We start from the raw sequence: 17715 nt of genomic DNA, 5'->3' as shown, positions 1-17715 counted from the left end.
ATTGGACTCAAAGAATACTCTAAACCTCGTCAGACTCAACACACACATTAATCATTACCTTCTTCGAAAATGTCCAGCCAACGACTAATCTGATCTTTAACTTCCACTCATTTCACCAAATTGTTAAGCCTACTGTAAGCTAACAGGAGGTTAAATGTTAGCGTGACAAAGCTTTGGCCTATCGATATGTATGCATAGACTTCGTCATTTGCTGGCGCTGATTTTAAGCTGCTTCCTGAAATTATACGCTTTTTAAGCCCCTTTTTTGTTAAAACTGAGATCAAATATTCTCCATTTGAGTATTGGCCTTTTTTAGAAAAGCACGCTCTTGGATTATAGACAAATTCGGGACAAAGCGATTTTAAAATCGATACAGGATAAATAAATTGTTTATACATATGTTTTTAATATTCTTTTAATTATTGGTTATCTTGCCCTAAATCCCACATTTCAAATAGGCTAAACTTTTGGTATATTTGTGGTATGTTTCTCAAATTGTTGTATACCCGTGAGTCTCCAACTTATGTGTATATACACGGATAAATGAATTGATTAACTTGCTTTATTGGACTCAAAGAATACTCTAAACCTCGTCAGACTCAACACACACATTAATCATTACCTTCTTCGAAAATGTCCAGCCAACGACTAATCTGATCTTTAACTTCCACTCATTTCACCAAATTGTTAAGCCTACTGTAAGCTAACAGGAGGTTAAATGTTAGCGTGACAAAGCTTTGGCCTATCGATATGTATGCATAGACTTCGTCATTTGCTGGCGCTGATTTTAAGCTGCTTCCTGAAATTATACGCTTTTTAAGCCCCTTTTTTGTTAAAACTGAGATCAAATATTCTCCATTTGAGTATTGGCCTTTTTTAGAAAAGCACGCTCTTGGATTATAGACAAATTCGGGACAAAGCGATTTTAAAATCGATACAGGATAAATAAATTGTTTATACATATGTTTTTAATATTCTTTTAATTATTGGTTATCTTGCCCTAAATCCCACATTTCAAATAGGCTAAACTTTTGGTATATTTGTGGTATGTTTTCAAAATCCCATTGCCAAATTTGCAGTGAGATTTTCGAAAGAGCCATCGACGGTCACACTGTTCGCGATTTTTTTTGTAAAAGTGTTTTTGTTCTATTTGCTTGCATAAAACTGCGGGTTCCAAGTGAAATATTTATTGTTGTGGCCCGAAAATGCCAGAAAATTAGTGAGCAGTGGTCCCCGCCGTCCCAGAACCAGAGCAAGCAGGTGCAAGAACCCCGTGAACGGCCGAGACCAACCAATGACGTCGCGAATCTGAGGCGACAAAGAGCAGCAGAGCAGGAGGAAAGTGGTGGCCCCACAACCCGAGCCCGCATTGTGTCAGCATAATCAGTATTAGCAGTGTTAGCAGCCCGGATTGAGCACACAAGTCAAACGAACATCCCCCACTGACCGACACAGAAACATGTGCTAAACCTCCTCGCAATGGGATCGCGTATCAAGTGAGTATGCCGCCCAGTGCCAGTTCCAGTCGGTGGCTGCAGTGGGCGTTCCGCTCCACTGGCCGCTATCGTGGTGCTCTTACTCCCACGACTCATCGTCAGTAACCTCCCCCCGCTTCTCCTGCTCCTCCTGCTCCCCAAGGAATGACGTGAAGAAGCTCTTCGAGTTCTGGTGCGAGGTCACGCCGACGCCGGGACTGGAGAGGGGCACGAGTCCCAGGAGCGGAGGCCCAGCCGTGCCCGCCGGCGTCATCGTGGAGAGCTTCCCCGAAGGATTCCGTGACCAGGAGGTGCTCACCGGCATCCCATCGTTTGCCTTTCCCTGCGATACAGCCAGGTGCGTATGGGGGTGGATTAGCAATCCTCTTCCGGTCAGTTGTATATGTGACAGCTAGGATAGGATATTCTGGTTCAATTCATAAGACCTACTGTGTGAGAGTTCCTCTTGCGAACCACCCAATTAGCTAGAAAAGCAATAGACGTCAGTCTTATGTTACCCAAACTTTATAGCCCATAATAACCTTTGCCCATATACATGCGTGCAATACCCAAGAAAACCATCGGAAAGTTTTGAATCGTTTGTAGTAGCAGATGCTGATCGGCAATATCTTTATAGGGACGGAAGCGGCATTAGTCAGCGGGGCATCCGTTTTATAAATACTATGCAGCACCAGCAGAGCCAGACGCAAACGCAAGACTTGCGATCGTCCGCAGACGGCAAAAGACGGCGGGAGGGTTCCGCCGCTGATGAGTCACCACTCGACCCGACCACTTCCACCAACTAACAGCAGATAGCTTGTCCATGAAACGAATAACCTGTTGTGCCGTTTCGGTTTCTGTTGCTGTTTCGCTTTCGGTGTTTGTTTACACAGCGAGTTCGCGTAATGAACTGTATTATTCAATGGCCATTGTTCGACGCAATAACTCGCTTAGCATTTCCTGGAGCCGCCTGGAACTGTATCAATTGGCTCCTTCGCCACCTGCTTAGTCACCCGGCTGCCGCCCCCTGCGAGAGTCATTCCTGCAGCTTATCTGCCCCAGCTGTCCGTGTAGCACCGCTAACTCATCGCTTGATAAAGGCAACATTGCCGATTAATTAAGTTTTCGCTTCTGGAATTCCAAAGTTTGTCTGCCAGATTACTTTTCCAGGCGAAAATTGGTTTGACCTCATGGCTTATCTGCCTTTTTCCTCAGTTGTTTATATTTGAGCAGCGATTTGATGTGCTCACTACAGCTGCGGTTGAAATTATAGGGCTTTTCAATATCCCTCACCTAAAAATATTGAATGATTCTACTCTGTATGCTAATTGAATCATATAATTAAACAAGTATGTTTATACCACTTATAACCATTTCAATTACTCACCTAAGTTTGTGGTTAAAATAACATATAGCTTGGGAAAAATTGCATTATATGTGAGACATTTTCTCCGGATATTTGTACGCTCTTAAAACAGAAAATAACAATAGACTTAGTTTGTTAACATTGCCTAGCTTTGTTATGTTTGATAAGGCTGTCTAATATTTCATTTTTAAGATAGCCGCAAAAAACAATTGACTCTGGCAATCGAGCAAAAAACGGAAGTGGGTTTTTGCGGCCAGCCATTCAACCGATTTCAGCAAAAACTGAGTCAATACTTAATAATGTTGCCCAATAATGCCACTTTTGCCTAACAATTTTATTGTTCTAATTAGCTAAAAATGTTAAAATTTTTAGAAAATGAAAAAGCACATTAAAATATTTATAATATTAATCCTAGTAATAGGACACATCGCCATTTTTTATGAGTTAAATGACCTATAAGCCCTTCAAGTTCAAAGACAAAATCTCACATCTTAACCGCAGCTGTGGATTCGGACACAGAGCGTTGATAAGGAAAGTCAAGTCCAAGTCAACGGCCCAACCGTGCCAGATAGTCAGCCCCTTCCTTCGCTTCACCACTTCGCCTTCGTTTCCTCAGCTCGGGGAGCACCCGTATCATTTGTGGATTCGGCGCAGCCCGCCGCCTGACTTTGCATATTAAATTGAGTAATGACACGATCCGAAACACTTAGATCTAACGACTTTATGTAAGCCGGCGCGAAGAGCACAAGAGACGCAGCCCCAGCCGAAGCCGAGCAATATGCAAATCGGCGGACAATGGGAAACGTGCCCGGGTAATGAGACTGCGCCGTCATTGGTGCAAAATTGCGATTTATTTAATTTGTTAAATGCGATTTCAACACAACCATAATTAATGCGGACAGCGCGACGCATAAAAGGCGAAGAAAATAAATCAAACAAATGGGAGGAAAGCAAAAACTAGACATGGTGGCTCAAAGAAATACTTATATAAGGCGCCCCAAAAATATTTCCCACTTCTTACTCAATTCCCACCATAAACGCACAAAAACCCACTGTTGAATCACCAAAGGTGGGGAGTCTCGTTTGTCAATGAGTGGCCAGCTAAAACAATATTTTGAAGTCAGGATATCAAATCGAGTTGTTTACTATTGGCTGATACACGATCGTATTTAATAGGGTATTTCTCAATAAGGCACAATAAAATCGGAATGATTTGTATGCTTTTATAATTAACCCTGAATTCATTTGGCGAGTTTGTTTGCGGTTTGTTTCGTCACTTTCCTACTCAAAAACCTTAGGTCGTGCGAAAAATCACATTTATGTGGGCTATGAGTAGGAAATGAAGAGGAACTCGTGGCATTACTCATTGAACATGGCACTTGAGAGAAATTCGGAAGAAAATGCTCTTTAAGAATATTCAGAACAAATCGCTCTTAAAGGAGATTTAGATTTTAGATTATAAATAATGACTTGAACTTGTACTTTATCAAATAAGAAAGCTAATTTGGAGATTGTTTTTGCTGGCTTTTTTTTCTAGGTCAAAATTTTGTATACTTATACTTATTTTCATTTTTAAAATTTCCTTATGTAAGTCTAATCTTTCATGATATATATGTCTCGCAAGAGTATGTTAAGCTTAGGAATAAATGTACATTTTTATCCGCTGCTTAATCGAACATTAACAACTCATCATGCATGACATTGGGCAACGCATGATGAGCAAGGCCAAGCAAAGTGTAATCGCAGTGAATTAGACTCTAAACGAACCTTGGACAGTGCGGAGTCTTAACTTCTTTTATTATGTTGCCTTTATTTATGTAATTATTAATTTTTTTTCTTTTCCTCACAATACAGCACCTCGGTGCAGACATATTCCTTTGTGCACACCACCGGCGACTCGAAATGGCGCTTTGGCTTCTGTCGACAAGATCCCAGGACGAACAGGGCCATGGTGCTCATTACCTATCTGCCCTGGCACGACACCTTCCTGAAGCTTTTACCCATTCTCGGCGAGCTGAAGCGGACGGATCCCAATGGATTCCGCACCTTTCTGTCCGAGGCCTACAACCAGGGAGTCCCGGATTGCGGTGGCACCCTAAAGGTCTACTATAACGCGGGGCAAGGTGTAAGTAAAGAGTCCCTAATTACTCCTAAAGAAGTATCGACCCTCATATTTGCTTTTCTTTAAAACAGTTCTTCACCTTTGAGCGACCACTGCAGTTCCAGTTGCCCAGCATGCCAGAAAATGTGAGTTATAAATAGTAATTATTGAAAATGCAACCTAATGTTTTAAAAACATCGTTCTAGCACAACTTGAATTTATACTATAACTTCGTGGAGCCCAAGGAGATGATTGCCGTGTTCGCTGCCATGCTGGCCGAGCGTCGAATAATCTTCACCTCGAGACACCTGGACAGGCTGTCCTCCTGCATCCAGGCGGCGAACGCATTCCTATATCCCATGGTCTGGCAGCATATCTTTATACCGGTGCTGCCGTGGGAGTTCAAAGACTACCTGGGTGCGCCCATGCCATATCTGATTGGTGTGCCAGAACCAGTGCTCGAAACTGTAAGCTGTAAACCATCTGTTAAGCATATCGATACTCATAATTACCCTTTTTACCCACAGGTGACCAGCGACGAGCTGGGCGAAGTTGTGATCCTGAACTGTGATACGAAAATATTCGAAAGCCCCTTCGACGATGTGCACAATCTGCCCGCGGAGATTGTTTCGCAGCTAAAGAAGCATCTGAATCACACGCACGACCACATCGGCGACCGGATCTCGAAGATCTTCCTGAACGCTCTGGTGCAGCTGATCGGTGGCTATCGGGACGCGGTCGAGTACCACGAAACCAGCAAGACCTTTAGCTCGCAAAAATTCATCGAATCTCGGCCGGCGCACCTGCGCCCGTTTCTTGCCAAAATGATGGATCTGCAGATCTTTGCACAGTTCATCGACGATCGCCTGACGATGCTCAACAGCGGGCTCGGATTCTCCGACGAGTTCGAGCTGGAGACGGTGCGCTATGCGGAGAAGAAGAAGCGCGGACGCAACTACGCCATCATGAAGAACCTGAAGGACAAGGTGAGCCGAGGAAGCTGTGGCATGAGCGTTGTTGGCCCAATGCTATAGACCTAGTCCTCATGGTGCCACACTCGGCCCAAACCACCACCACCACCATCATCCCCTCAGTTTCCTGGCTTGGAGGGGGTATTGGGAACTGGGCTTGCATTTCGTTACCGCCTCTCTGCGCTGACTCGCTAACCCACTGTACTCCTACTCTTAAGTTATCTTTACCACCTGTGCCCACCTTATGATGTTCTTTTATCTGATTTGATTTGATCTATTCCACAGTATTTGGGAAAGCGCAGTTTGTCGCGATTGTTTGCCAAGAACAATGTTTAGACTGCCAACCATGCCAAATCCACCAAAAACCAATTACCAATATATAAACGAGTAGAATGTAAATTCCCACACACCTTATTTGCAATGTTAGTTCAAATGATTTCTTACCTTTTTATGCAAACAAATTATTTAACGTCCTAACAAGCAATTGCACCGAATAATTTATGTTGCCCTATGCTAAAAAAGAAACGTCTAAATGTTTGTTGATGCATTTCCAATTAATATCTTATGATTTTTACATGTTTTAGTTAGCCTTTTGCTTAATATTTTTCCCGATTTTGTTTTGTGTCATCACCTTTGGGTGAACAAATAATCGTTTAACTGTTTTTTCAAATTAATACATTCGAAATTGATCTAAAGCAATCTTGATAAATTGGTAATGGACACATGTATTTAAATTTAAAAATGTTTTCTATACTAACACATTGGTGACATACTTATAAAAGCTATTCTAAACATAAAGTACACAAACATTTAATTCTCTTTCTTGTCAAGAGCAGGTATACATATACTTAATCTAGAATACTTAGTATCTTGTAGTCTACAGTAGTTTTTGGTCTAATCCACTAACGTACTAAACTCTCCACTGGCCTTCGCTGTGGTGCCGCTTAGAGTACACCCTTTTGATCGCCGATTATAACCACCGCTTCGACATGTCAAGCCCCATTGCCTCCCCCAGTGATCCCACGTACCCAGTACCCACTACCCATTACCCACTACCCATTACCCGAATCAGCATTGTCATCATAGCCATTAAGTGTAGTTAGTTGTAGCTTAAATAACCCGCTGGTTGCTCTGCGCATCTCATTCACACCGTATCTCGCTCGTATCTTGTGTGTCTTTCTTCCATATGCCGCTTGGATCGCTCATCCTACACTCCTCTGTGCTTTCTGCTCTCGCTGCTCGCGGTTGTGACCAATCGGTTTCTGATCCAAAACTTGCGTCCGTCTAACCATTGCAGACTAATCCGGCTGTAAAGTCTGCCGTCAAATCGGTGAGTGGTCCAGTCCCCCAGTTAAAAGCCCGAATGTGTGTTGTTTGTCCCGTGCGCTTATTGTAAAACTCTCTGGATGTCAACCGAGATGCCTAACTAATTCGATTATCCATACCTGCAGGTTAAGGAGGGCTCGCGGGGCATGAAGACCGCCTACAAGGGTTTCAAGACAAAGCTGCGCGAGAACGGCAACCAGTTTGGCGGCACTCACTTCCACTTCGGCCTGGGATCGCCCAACCACTCGGATCGTCCGGACGGCGGCAGTGGAGGATACGTGCGCGGTGGCAAGGCCATTGGAGCGGCCCATCACTCGGCACCGAGTTCACCAGTGACGAGCAAGCGGCTCGATGGAATCACCTCCGTCACGGGGAGCAGCGGCAGCGGTGCATCCGTCGCCAGACAGCCGCGCGAGTTCCAGCGAAGCGGCCCCATACCGCTGGCCATGTCTAGCTCGAGCAGCCACATTCAGCCGAACGGTCATGCGTACGGCTTGGGTGCTGGTGCTCATTATGGTCATCATCTCGCTGCGTCTCCTGCTGTTAGCTCGGCGAGTTCGCTCTGCTCATCTTCGGAGATGAACCTCTCACAGGAGCTGCAGAACCATCCGCTCTTCAAGACGCCTGCCGTGGACCGCAGTGTAAGTAGTCTGGTGCGGGCGTACGAGCTTCGGCTGCAGCAGCTCCAGTAACTGGAGCGTCGAAGTGCAGCCGTTCACATGCTTGCCGCTAAGCTAAATCGACCACTCATCTCGATGTGCTGTGTATTTATGTTGTTCTGATGCTCTTCTTGTTTTTGTTTCCTTGTCTGTGTCGTGTCTGTGTCCAACTGTATGTCGCCCTCGATCGATCGTCCGCCCCCATGTCATGGCCACAAACAACACCCCACACTCCACACACACCCGATATAACCGATCACACTCGACTCACATTCGCACCCACCCCACATCCTGGCATTGTCCATCGACCCACGCAGCTTAAGCCGAACGCAGAGCACAGGCGAGGAGCAGCTCCGCCAGCCCGACCACCGCCACCGCAGTCTACGCCCGCCTCCTACTACAACCAACCGTATGCCGCGCATCCGCACGTGGAGACGAAGCCGCCGAGGCACACGTCCACGCCCACCAGGCCGCGCCAGCCTCCGCCCACCGCCGACTCCAGCAGCTTTGACAGTCCGCCGGACGTGCAATCGCCGCCGGTTCCGCCGCGGAGGCAGGGCAGCTCGAATACCCTCGTGGCCGCCACCGCCGCAGCCGTCAGTGCGGAGATCAGCAAGCTGGAGCGCAACTGCTGGCAAGATGAGCCCACCGGAAATGAGTCAGTGCGCAACTCGAACGCTTCCTCGTCGTCGGCCACCTCATCCTGCTCCTCGGGCGCCTCCTTCGTGACGGCGGCGTCGACGTTCTCGCACCTAAATGTCTCCGATCCGCCCGTTCCGACGCCGCGGGCCAAGAGAGAGGTACACCAGCTGCGACGTTAGTTAACTAAGCCCATCCCGGTTGTGGTCTCCCAGTCAAAAGCACACTAACACACATCAAGGGCCCTCATGTAGTTTTCCCCCAGAATCTAAACTAATGTTACATCATCGAAAACAGTTGCTAAAGCTTATAGTTTCATTCATCCATGATAAGCATTCTCCCTTAATTCCATTGGCTAAAAATATTGTATACCATTGTTTCATGAAAAACCTACAACCATTTTCCATAGCATACTTATTTGCCTGCTAGATGTGTAATAAGGAGTTTTTCTCTTACAAGAATTCAAAGGATTTTCTCTTTCTATATGGTTTTAAAAGTCCGATAGCATTTTATTCCGATGGTTTAATACTTAACTCTTTTTTTTTATTTTGCTACTTTTTCTCATGTACATCTGTTATTTCATTGCTAAGTCATTAATCTACTGCACCCATTTGTAGTTTTCCACCAAATGTAGATGCCTGTAAGCGCTATAAAGTAACTTGATGTGAATGTATGTTTCGTATAAGTTGCGATAAGCACCGTAGAACCCAATGAAGCCCACGCCCAAAGCTTTCTAACAACCCACACCTCTGTGCCTCCCCCACCCGCAGCAGCACCAGCCACTGGAGGACAGCATGAACGACCTGATATCGCTGGACGATAGCACCAACACCAGCTTCGACCTGGAGGACTTCGATCCGCTAAATCAGAATGCTCGCCCGCTGCCGCCCTTGAGCAAGGCGTTCGGCAAGAAGTGCAGCACCCTGCCCGCTGGCGTCAACAGCAGTGTGGTGGCCAGCAGCGTCAGCAACCCGCTGTACCCGTACTTCGCGCCCAAGCACATGGCCACGGTGGCAGCGGTGACGGGGCGGACGCCACCGATGCACCCACCCCCGCCGAACCAGCGCAGCACCATTGCCGCCAAGCCCGACGACGACTTCGAGCTGCTCCGCAAGTACGGACTGGACCAGTTCACCCTGAATGCCAACGGAACGGAGAAGCCACAGCAGCAGCTCACCACCGGAAAGGGCATGAACAACTGGACGACGTTCGATTAGAGAGGGAGTGGACGCGACTGGACAAACCCCGCTTCAAATATGATACCAAAATAAGTGTGATTAATGCATTGTGTTGTAAATAGCTAGGAGAGATAGGAGAAATCAAAGAGGAGGAGGTGACCGATGACAGTAAAGTGTAACCCTTAAATACCCAAATTGTATGTCTGCTGTAGTCAGTTAGTTATATTCAGTGGCCCCCTTCGGCAAAGGATCAAAGTAAAACGCTTGTTTCTGTAAATAACTCTGTTTAGTGGCAAGCTTAGGCGATTCGCATGGATCGGAGCTCTCGCTAACTACATATACATATTGAACACTGGACTTCCAAATCAAAAGACACCAGAATCTAGAGTAGCATGAATTTAAGCCAATTAGCCTAACAAATTACCAATAAAATACAAATAAACTACAGATCCAATGCGCGCTTCAATTGGAGATATTTTGCCTTTACAAAATTGCTTTTAAATTGATTTAATTTAATTGGCAACATAACAAGATTAGGGTATACACAAAAACCAAGACATAGAAGAGATTCTGTGAGTTTAAGAAGCAGAGGAGATTACTTGGCTCTGTTCTCAGCCATGCAGTTTAGGATGCGGGTCTGCAGGAGCTGAGCACCTTTGAGATTGATCTCCTCGTTGTCCGGCAACAGTTTGTTCACGCGTTCCATCCAGTCCTTGGTCTGCGGGTACTTCTCCCGCTCCACGGGTATGAGCAAATCCAACGTCACCAGACTGGTATGGATGGACACGTCGGCCACGCTTAGTTCGTTGCCCACCACAAAGGTTCCCTTCTGCAGGAAGTGCTCCAAGTCGGAGTAGGCGTTCTGGCAGAGGGTCAGAGATCGGGGATTGAACTCCCCCTCGCCACCGTAAATGTTCCGCGCCACAATGTCCTTAATCACCTGGAAGAGCACCCCGTTCTCGTAGTGCATGCGATGGTCTATGTGGGCTCGCTTTTTAAGATCCTTCGGATACAGCTGGTCGCTTCCGGCGTATTTGGACACCAAGAAACACACGATGGCGTGACTGTCCACGTAAACCTCGCCGTCGCTGTCCACGAGCACTGGAATCTGGTGCTGGGGGTTCAGCTGTAAGGAACCCTGAGTTATATAACCAAATTCGCAATCTTAAGATGCCACGAACCTTAACAAACTCCTCGCTGAGGTGCTCCTTCTTCGAGAAGTCAACGGGCCTAAAGATTTGAGAGGAACATGCATAAGTCACCTTTGGTATGAGGATTGGGTTCACTTACTTTAGGTCCACATCCAGACCAATTAGCTTGGCTATCAGGACGCATGCCCTGGCTGGAGGGCTAAAAAGGGCGTAATACAACGTTGGCTTTGACATTCTCCCAAAGATTTCACACAACAAATGGCGATCAAGGTGAACAAGAAGCCAAGAGCATGGGCGTAGTGTAGCAAGGGTTATAATCGACCTTTTACTTATTCATGATATGCAATTCAAATTTGCAAATTGCCTTATTCTCAACACCTATGTTTTTTTGGTTTCTAGACAGGTTTTAATTTAAAACAATAAAAAATTAAATTACAATTTTTTATTCCCAAAGGCAATACTACTTACCACTATTAAACTTTTAAACTAAACAAAAAGAGAACATATACTTAATAGCAGAAACTTGTGTAACTTGTACTACTTTGCTAGAAAAATCATAAGAAAATCGTTTGTAATTTGTTGACCCCTCCAAAAAGGTATACACTACGACCGTGGACAAAAGTGAAAGGTAAAATATGAGTACCAATCATAAACTTTCATACCACCCCTCTAGAAATAAATTGCATCACGCCCATGGCCAAGAGTAAAAGTTGAACTGGGACTGCCAACCTGTTGGGATTTAAAAAACAGCTGATGCGCGCAAATTTCAAAACGCTACTAAGTGATGATTCCAACTTTATTGGTGCAGTGCTTAGGTCTATCTATTCGCAGTTCTCTTACCTTAACGAATACTGTGATCTTATACAAACTACACGAAAATGTAACATGCTTAGATGGCTAGAATATAATCAACGAATTCTGGCGCATTATAAAATACAATTAACCAAGTCTAATTCTTTGGGGTCGCCTATGGGTAGCGTAGGATCTTACGCTTAAGACCGTGCGGCGGCAGCTAGGGCGAGTCTAAAAGTTCGATTACGGAATCCTCGTTGACCTTATCCTCAACGTTCCCGTCAATATCCTCTGCAAGTAAAGAAAAGGGTTCGGGTGGGCTCAATTAAAAACGGGATGCTAAATCAAGAAATCGATATAAAACTTAAAACAGAGCTTGATGATCCCCGTTGGTAAATAAAACAACAGGCCTTTGTTGGAAATTGTTTAATAATATAGTTAAAGTACACATCTCCTTGTACATTGATTTCATATTTGTTCGTTCTCGATATTAAAATGGGTTTGGCATCAAATCAAAGTCAAAGCATTAATCAATTTAAAATCTTAACATATACGGTTTGAGCTTAAATAAACTGCAAAGGTCAGAGGGCCTTATCACGTCCAAACTTGTCGACCGTTTCCAATCGATTTCGATCAATTAAAACGCATTCTCGTTTGTTGTCAATACACATATGAACATTTAATGCGATTTCGTCCTGACATTCAAACACAATATAAATATGAATCTAAGGGCAGCACCCGCCACTCCACTCCATTGCATTCTATTCCATTCCGCCTCTAATCCATTCAGTAACCATAGTTCAACTAAAATAACTTAACTAACTTAATAAATTTCGGTGCGGCAGCTGGCCTGTCTCCTCTCTCGCTTCGTGCACAGGAATAGGAATACGCAGGACTTAAGATTAACATCTGTTTTAGGTTTACGCTTATCGATAATGTTAGCTTTGCGTAGGGCTCTTAACTTCTTCGGACTCCTCTTCGAACATTCGACAGCCCGCTTCAAGAGAAAATAAATTAATCGCGTGTCCTATGGTAATTGCTAATGAATGCTGTTGCTAGTTTGTGTAATTGTAGTTCCTAGGGTTATTTCAGTTGGTGTGTGGGGAGAGTGTTTGTGTGTGTTGCTGAGAAGCCTGGGAGCCGCGTTTTACAACTACTCAACTCAAGACGACACAGAAACGAAAGACACAGGACAAAACCAACTGAAAGGGGGCAGCAACAATCTGGTCGATGGGGTAACAGCAGCAGCCGCGCTAGGGACCTGGGAACCCGCTCCTATCTGTTCTGCCTGCGTCCTGCAACACACAAGAATTACAAGCATCAGTTGGTGGGCCGCGATTGAGGACTTATGATTGGATGAGGTGACTGCGAATGGAACACCGAAGAATAGCCTCTGAGGTAAGATCTGGCCGTGAGTGCCACCGGAAGAGGAACGGAGAATAGAAACTATGTAAGCCAAATCAGGGATCTTGAGAGTGATGTGTGTGGGATATGGATGCGGATGTGGGTGTGAGTGTGAGTGTGGGCCCTGCCTACGGTCCGGCATTCTGACTTTGGCCGGAGGACGCCGTGGCAGCTGCAGCAGCCGCAACCGCAGCTAGATCCAACAGTTGAAAGTGCTTTTGATCCGCCACCGCAGCAGCCAGGGATTCCAGGAGTGAGGCATGGACGGCTGCCGTCGCTGGCTGCTCGTGCTGTTGCTGCTGCTGCTGCAGCTGCTGCAGTTGCTGGTCTAAGACTGGCTGCATCTCTGGCGACTGACGACGATTGGCCTGCTGTTCTGGGGATTCTAGTAGGTTTCATCGGCGGCAGCATGGACGGGTCACACAAAAAGTTCAGGGGAGAAGAGAAAGAGAGAGAAAGAGAAAAGACAAAGAAATGCACAAGTTACTTCGATTAGTTTCATTATTATCATCATATCAACTTGAGGTTAACACAACAGCAATCGAAAAAAAGATTGGTTCTCTAAGAAAAAACCTTCACTAAGTAGCATGATTTATTTAAATATCACTTAAAGTAAGAGTACATTTCGGTGAATAATTTAGAATCGGTGACAACACAAAATACATATCAAATGAAGAAAGGACAACAATTGGTGGTTTTCAAACCGAAAAAAGGCTTAAATCTGCTTAGCCCACGTTTGGGCGCCTGAAGCTGTCTTGCTTTGGTTTTCTGTAAGAATGCACTGATTAAAGAATGGGATTCTTGGACACCCTGGCCATGTCACACTTGATCGATGGTAGGACCTACCGTGAGCGCAGCCACATTTGCAAGTTTACACGCCGATAAAGATCCTCTGTCGTTTTAGGGTTCTTAAAAACCTTACCATCTACAATACAAGCAACGAAAGCGGAGAGAAGTAAAATCGAAATCTTTCCTGTCTTTCCTCAGCAGCGATGTAGGGTTCTTTTGACTACTTAGTCTAAAAAGTCTTGGCTAGGGGACTCAATAAAAATTAAGGGTTTTCCTTGCCTGAACCAAAAAGAGCCAAAATGCTCTGCTAGTTGATATTATAAGTCTAAAAACATAATGTTATGTTTGTTTATACGCAATGCCACTAAAAATATAAAATGGTATTAATTTGAACTGGGTATTCCTGCTAAAATTTGGGGAGGATCTACATATATTCGAGAAACATTCTGTGATGATCAAACTTAAATCGCAGCACATTTTCCCCTAGAATATAGAAATTACCGAAAATCCCTATGCAAGTTACGTTTCAAGTCGGTCAACGTATAAGATGTGAATTTCCAATTCATTCTTAATAAATGATCAATAAATATTAAAGACAAATTGTGCACCAAGAGTAGTACTATTACACGTTATATTAAGTCTTACTGCTTTGCCAAAAGTTGATATTTACATGAAAATCTGAAACGAAACTTTCATGGGGAGAGATGTGAACTTGGAAGGACTTCATCCCTATTTCTAAATGCTTGGTGGTGGAGCGTGAATGAGTCTGTGTGGGTGCAAATTGGATGTGTATGGTGTATGGTTTCTTATGTCTACTTTAGCCTAAGGTCTACAATCAGCACTTTGTAAACTTATAAAGGTATAAAGGTTCTTGGCTATACAGAGTCATAGTTGGTTTACTGGCTTATTGCAAAAAGGGATCCAACGTACCGGATTGCTGGGGCTGCTGTGCCGGGGTGTAGGCACGTTGGCCGCCGCCGCTGCTGCCGTTCGACGTGGAACTGGCGACGGCTTGCTTGGCGGGCGGACGACGCTTGGCCAGCGGCATGTCGTCGTCGGAATCGCTCAACGTAAGATCAACCTGTTGCACCCGCGGAGGAAAGTCACATTGCAGTAAGGTTTTCGAAAAATGTCATCTATTAACTTACAGTTTCACTGTTTGACGTGGAGGTAGGCTGCTCATCCGGTGCTGGGGACAAATCACTCTTTACCGGCTTGGCATCATCCGAGATTAGTTCTGTCAACAGCCGGAGGGGTTATTCAATTAAAATGCTCCAAATAGGAATCGTAAAGTAGGCTTACCTATATCGTCCGATATAACCTCAACCTTCTGAACGGGCTTTGAGGGTGTATCAAGGATCTGCGCTTCGCTCCGAAGACCTGGTGTACTCCAGGAACCATCCTGATGAAGTTGGATCTCGGTGTCATCGCTCTTGAGCAGCGATGAGCCCAAAACCTCCTGGAAATAGCTGTGAAGCGGAGAAGAAATTGGTTACTCTCATGCGGCTATGCGGATTGTAAGCCTCTTACCCATCTATGACCAGGTTATCGTAAATCGCCGGCTTGTCGCAGACGGGGCAGTTCCATGTGGGCTTGCGCTCGTTCATTTGCAGGTAGAGACTGGCGTCGAAGCACTGCAGGTGGGAGCAGGTTGATGCTCGACAAGGCAGCAGCATCTTCATCTTGCCCAGCGGGCAGTTGAGCGACACTTTAAGCATAGTGGTGGCTATCTCGCAGTCGGCATCCTCCGTCAGCTTCTCCTTAACTATACGGAAGGCATTCATTAGTGGGGATACACAAATTAGACTAAAGAAACTCACTTAGGCCGCGGGTGTAGTCAGCCGGTTTCACGCCCTTGGTCTTCATGCGCTGCAGGAGCTGCGCCGAGGTAAGCTTCTTTACCAGATAAACGGCCAGGCAGTAGCTGCGCGTGTAGTCCGGACACCACTGCACCATGATGGTGTTAGTGACCGTCGGCGACAGCTTCACATTAGAGGTGACGTTGACGGGACGCGGCGGTCGCTTGGGCTCTACGTTTGGTCGGTTTGTAGGAATGACATTCTGCGAATGGGGTGGGGTGCATATAGCTCGTTCCTGGCTGGACTAACGTTGACCGGTATACTTACTGGCAGCTGACACAGCTTGTTGTTAACCTTCACATTGACATTCGGCGGAAAGCAGTCCTCCTGGTCGCACGAGGTCTCCACCAAGCAGAAGCGCAATTGCACCTGTATGGCGTGCTCCACCTTGGAGCTGTTGCGAATGTCCCGATTCGAGGCAATCTCGGTGGCCTGCTGGGGCGTGAGTGTAAAGTAGAAAGGCACCTCTTGGACGCGCTGTGTGTTGCGTGGCACCAGCGTCGAAGGCTTGATCAGTGTGCCGAGGACATCGTAGAAGGCTAGCTTCTTCAGCCGCACATCCGGATGGATGGGCAGCTGGCTGTTGATGCTGTGCGTGTGAAGGAAGGGTGCGCCGCCGACCACGTTCATCTGGCCGCCGGGTACCTGAACGCCCGGACCGCCGCCGACGAGGCCCACCGGATTCGGCTGCACGGTGGGCGGCAGCTGGATGTGCGAATACATCCTGGTTGGATCGATGTACTGCAGCGTGGCGCTTTGCTCCTGCACCGACTGGGCGTAGACTTCCTGGATCTTGGGGGCGAGCAGATCCAAATTGGTGCGCAGGAACGAGAGGATGCGGCTCTGCAGGTCGGTTTTTCGTCCAGCGAAGGAGATGTTCAGAAACGACAGGATTTTTTGCAGCTCGACCACTCGGAGCATCTGCACCATTTGCTCACATTCCTGCAAAGATGGCAAAGATGTCATGACGGTGGTAGGGAAAATGGGCAAGATGTCTGTGACCAAATAGCGGGACTTCACACCAAGCGCCCGCACACACACACGCACACAAAGCCAAACGGGCAACTGTATGCGAATATCGCGTTTTCGCACATATGTGTATGTACCCGTGCGGCTTTGAAAATGGCCTTATAACTCGGATTGGGCCAATAAAGCCTGCTCGGCGGATATTGGACAGCCGGAAGAAAGCCTTTGCTCTACATGTTTTCCAACTGCCAGGCCTTAACAGGTCCCGATTTCTCGCATGCCCACGAAATCATTACCTAGCTGCTGAAACATGGCGTTCCCGCAAAGAGCCTCATTTCCCACAAACGATCCGCTTTCAATGGCTTTTAATGCAGGCCAACGGACTAACTTGAAGCGGACACCACGAGCGGCTTTCTCTCTTTTCGCAAACTACTATAAAACAAACGACCGCAAAAATGCCTTTTTTTGTCACCAGAATTTTGTTTTGTCCGCACGGTCTGAAGAAATATGGCGGATGGCAGTGTTGGAAAGCGGCCACAGACGCGCTGACTGCAGCCACTCGGCGGGGGAGCGGCCACACCATTTTTCCTGCGGTCACTCTGCCTTATCAATATCCACAAATGTATGGAAAATTCTTTTTGCCGAACTGAATTAAAAGGGACTGGCGGAGACGCACCTTGTACTTGCCCGCATCAAAGGGATTCACGGCTATTGGCGCTGATGACGTTGATTGGTGCCCGGGGCTCGAGGATGTTGCGGCATTTTCCGCCTGCGTGCGAGCCGTCTGCGAGCGGGTCTTTCGCATTACTGTTATTTTCTGTCCTCGGCGGTTAGGCGTTAGGCGGTCAGCAATTGCGGTCGCGGACTCGGTTGCATTTGCCTGGGACGCGCTCCACACATAAAACTAAACACTTTCGTCACTTTTCCAACGAATGCGGGAGAAACAAAAAATATTTTGCGCGGCGTCGTCGCGATGGGCCGTCTAGAGTTGTCACTATCGATCGACACTCGGCAATGTACTAACGCCTCGCCACCCCAC

At 46.3% G+C, this 17715-nt stretch overlaps 3 protein-coding genes across 15 annotated transcripts; 1 reads left to right on the top strand and 2 right to left on the bottom strand.

Annotated features, from left to right (window-relative positions):
* The first annotated feature begins 1084 nt into the window (after positions 1–1084).
* LOC108036483 (DENN domain-containing protein 1A) lies at positions 1085–10162 on the top strand. Of its 7 annotated transcripts, none has more exons than XM_017112665.3 (10): positions 1085–1496; positions 1639–1833; positions 4696–4966; positions 5035–5088; positions 5149–5409; positions 5470–5928; positions 7211–7243; positions 7365–7880; positions 8216–8698; positions 9311–10162. In XM_017112665.3, the coding sequence occupies exons 1-10, from the start codon at positions 1480–1482 to the stop codon at positions 9752–9754; spliced, it is 2733 nt and encodes a 910-aa protein (XP_016968154.1). In that variant the 5' UTR covers positions 1085–1479; the 3' UTR covers positions 9755–10162. The 7 variants fall into 7 exon arrangements, 6 of the variants coding, with proteins under 6 accessions (XP_016968154.1, XP_016968153.1, XP_016968155.1 ...); XM_017112664.3 differs by having other exon boundaries at positions 9308–10162; XM_017112666.3 differs by lacking the exon at positions 7211–7243 and having other exon boundaries at positions 9308–10162.
* A 44-nt stretch (positions 10163–10206) lies between these two features.
* On the bottom strand, positions 10207–11148 carry LOC108036485 (glutathione S-transferase 1). The gene is made up of 3 exons (XM_017112671.2): positions 11006–11148; positions 10897–10945; positions 10207–10841 (listed from the first exon to the last, which is right to left on the bottom strand). Exons 1-3 carry the CDS (start codon positions 11098–11100, stop codon positions 10311–10313), a joined length of 675 nt encoding a protein of 224 aa, XP_016968160.1. The 5' UTR covers positions 11101–11148; the 3' UTR covers positions 10207–10310.
* Positions 11149–11644: 496 nt separating this feature from the next.
* On the bottom strand, positions 11645–17697 carry LOC108036465 (E3 SUMO-protein ligase PIAS1). 7 transcript variants are annotated; one of them, XM_017112637.3, is made up of 9 exons: positions 17353–17696; positions 15978–16652; positions 15672–15912; positions 15382–15616; positions 15154–15320; positions 15000–15088; positions 14782–14932; positions 13909–13987; positions 13620–13830 (listed from the first exon to the last, which is right to left on the bottom strand). In XM_017112637.3, exons 1-9 carry the CDS (start codon positions 17479–17481, stop codon positions 13788–13790), a joined length of 1809 nt encoding a protein of 602 aa, XP_016968126.1. In that variant the 5' UTR covers positions 17482–17696; the 3' UTR covers positions 13620–13787. The 7 variants fall into 7 exon arrangements, with proteins under 7 accessions (XP_016968128.1, XP_016968122.1, XP_050743174.1 ...); XM_017112639.3 differs by lacking the exons at positions 13620–13830; positions 13909–13987 and adding an exon at positions 11645–11949; XM_017112633.3 differs by lacking the exons at positions 13620–13830; positions 13909–13987 and adding an exon at positions 12312–13447 and having other exon boundaries at positions 17353–17697.
* Positions 17698–17715: the final 18 nt, after the last annotated feature.

Source organism: Drosophila biarmipes, chromosome 2R, assembly GCF_025231255.1.
Source record: "Drosophila biarmipes strain raj3 chromosome 2R, RU_DBia_V1.1, whole genome shotgun sequence".
NCBI classification, from domain to species: domain Eukaryota; kingdom Metazoa; phylum Arthropoda; class Insecta; order Diptera; family Drosophilidae; genus Drosophila; species Drosophila biarmipes.
Note: the sequence above shows the minus strand (reverse complement) of the source record. Positions and strands in the feature narration are given on the sequence as shown.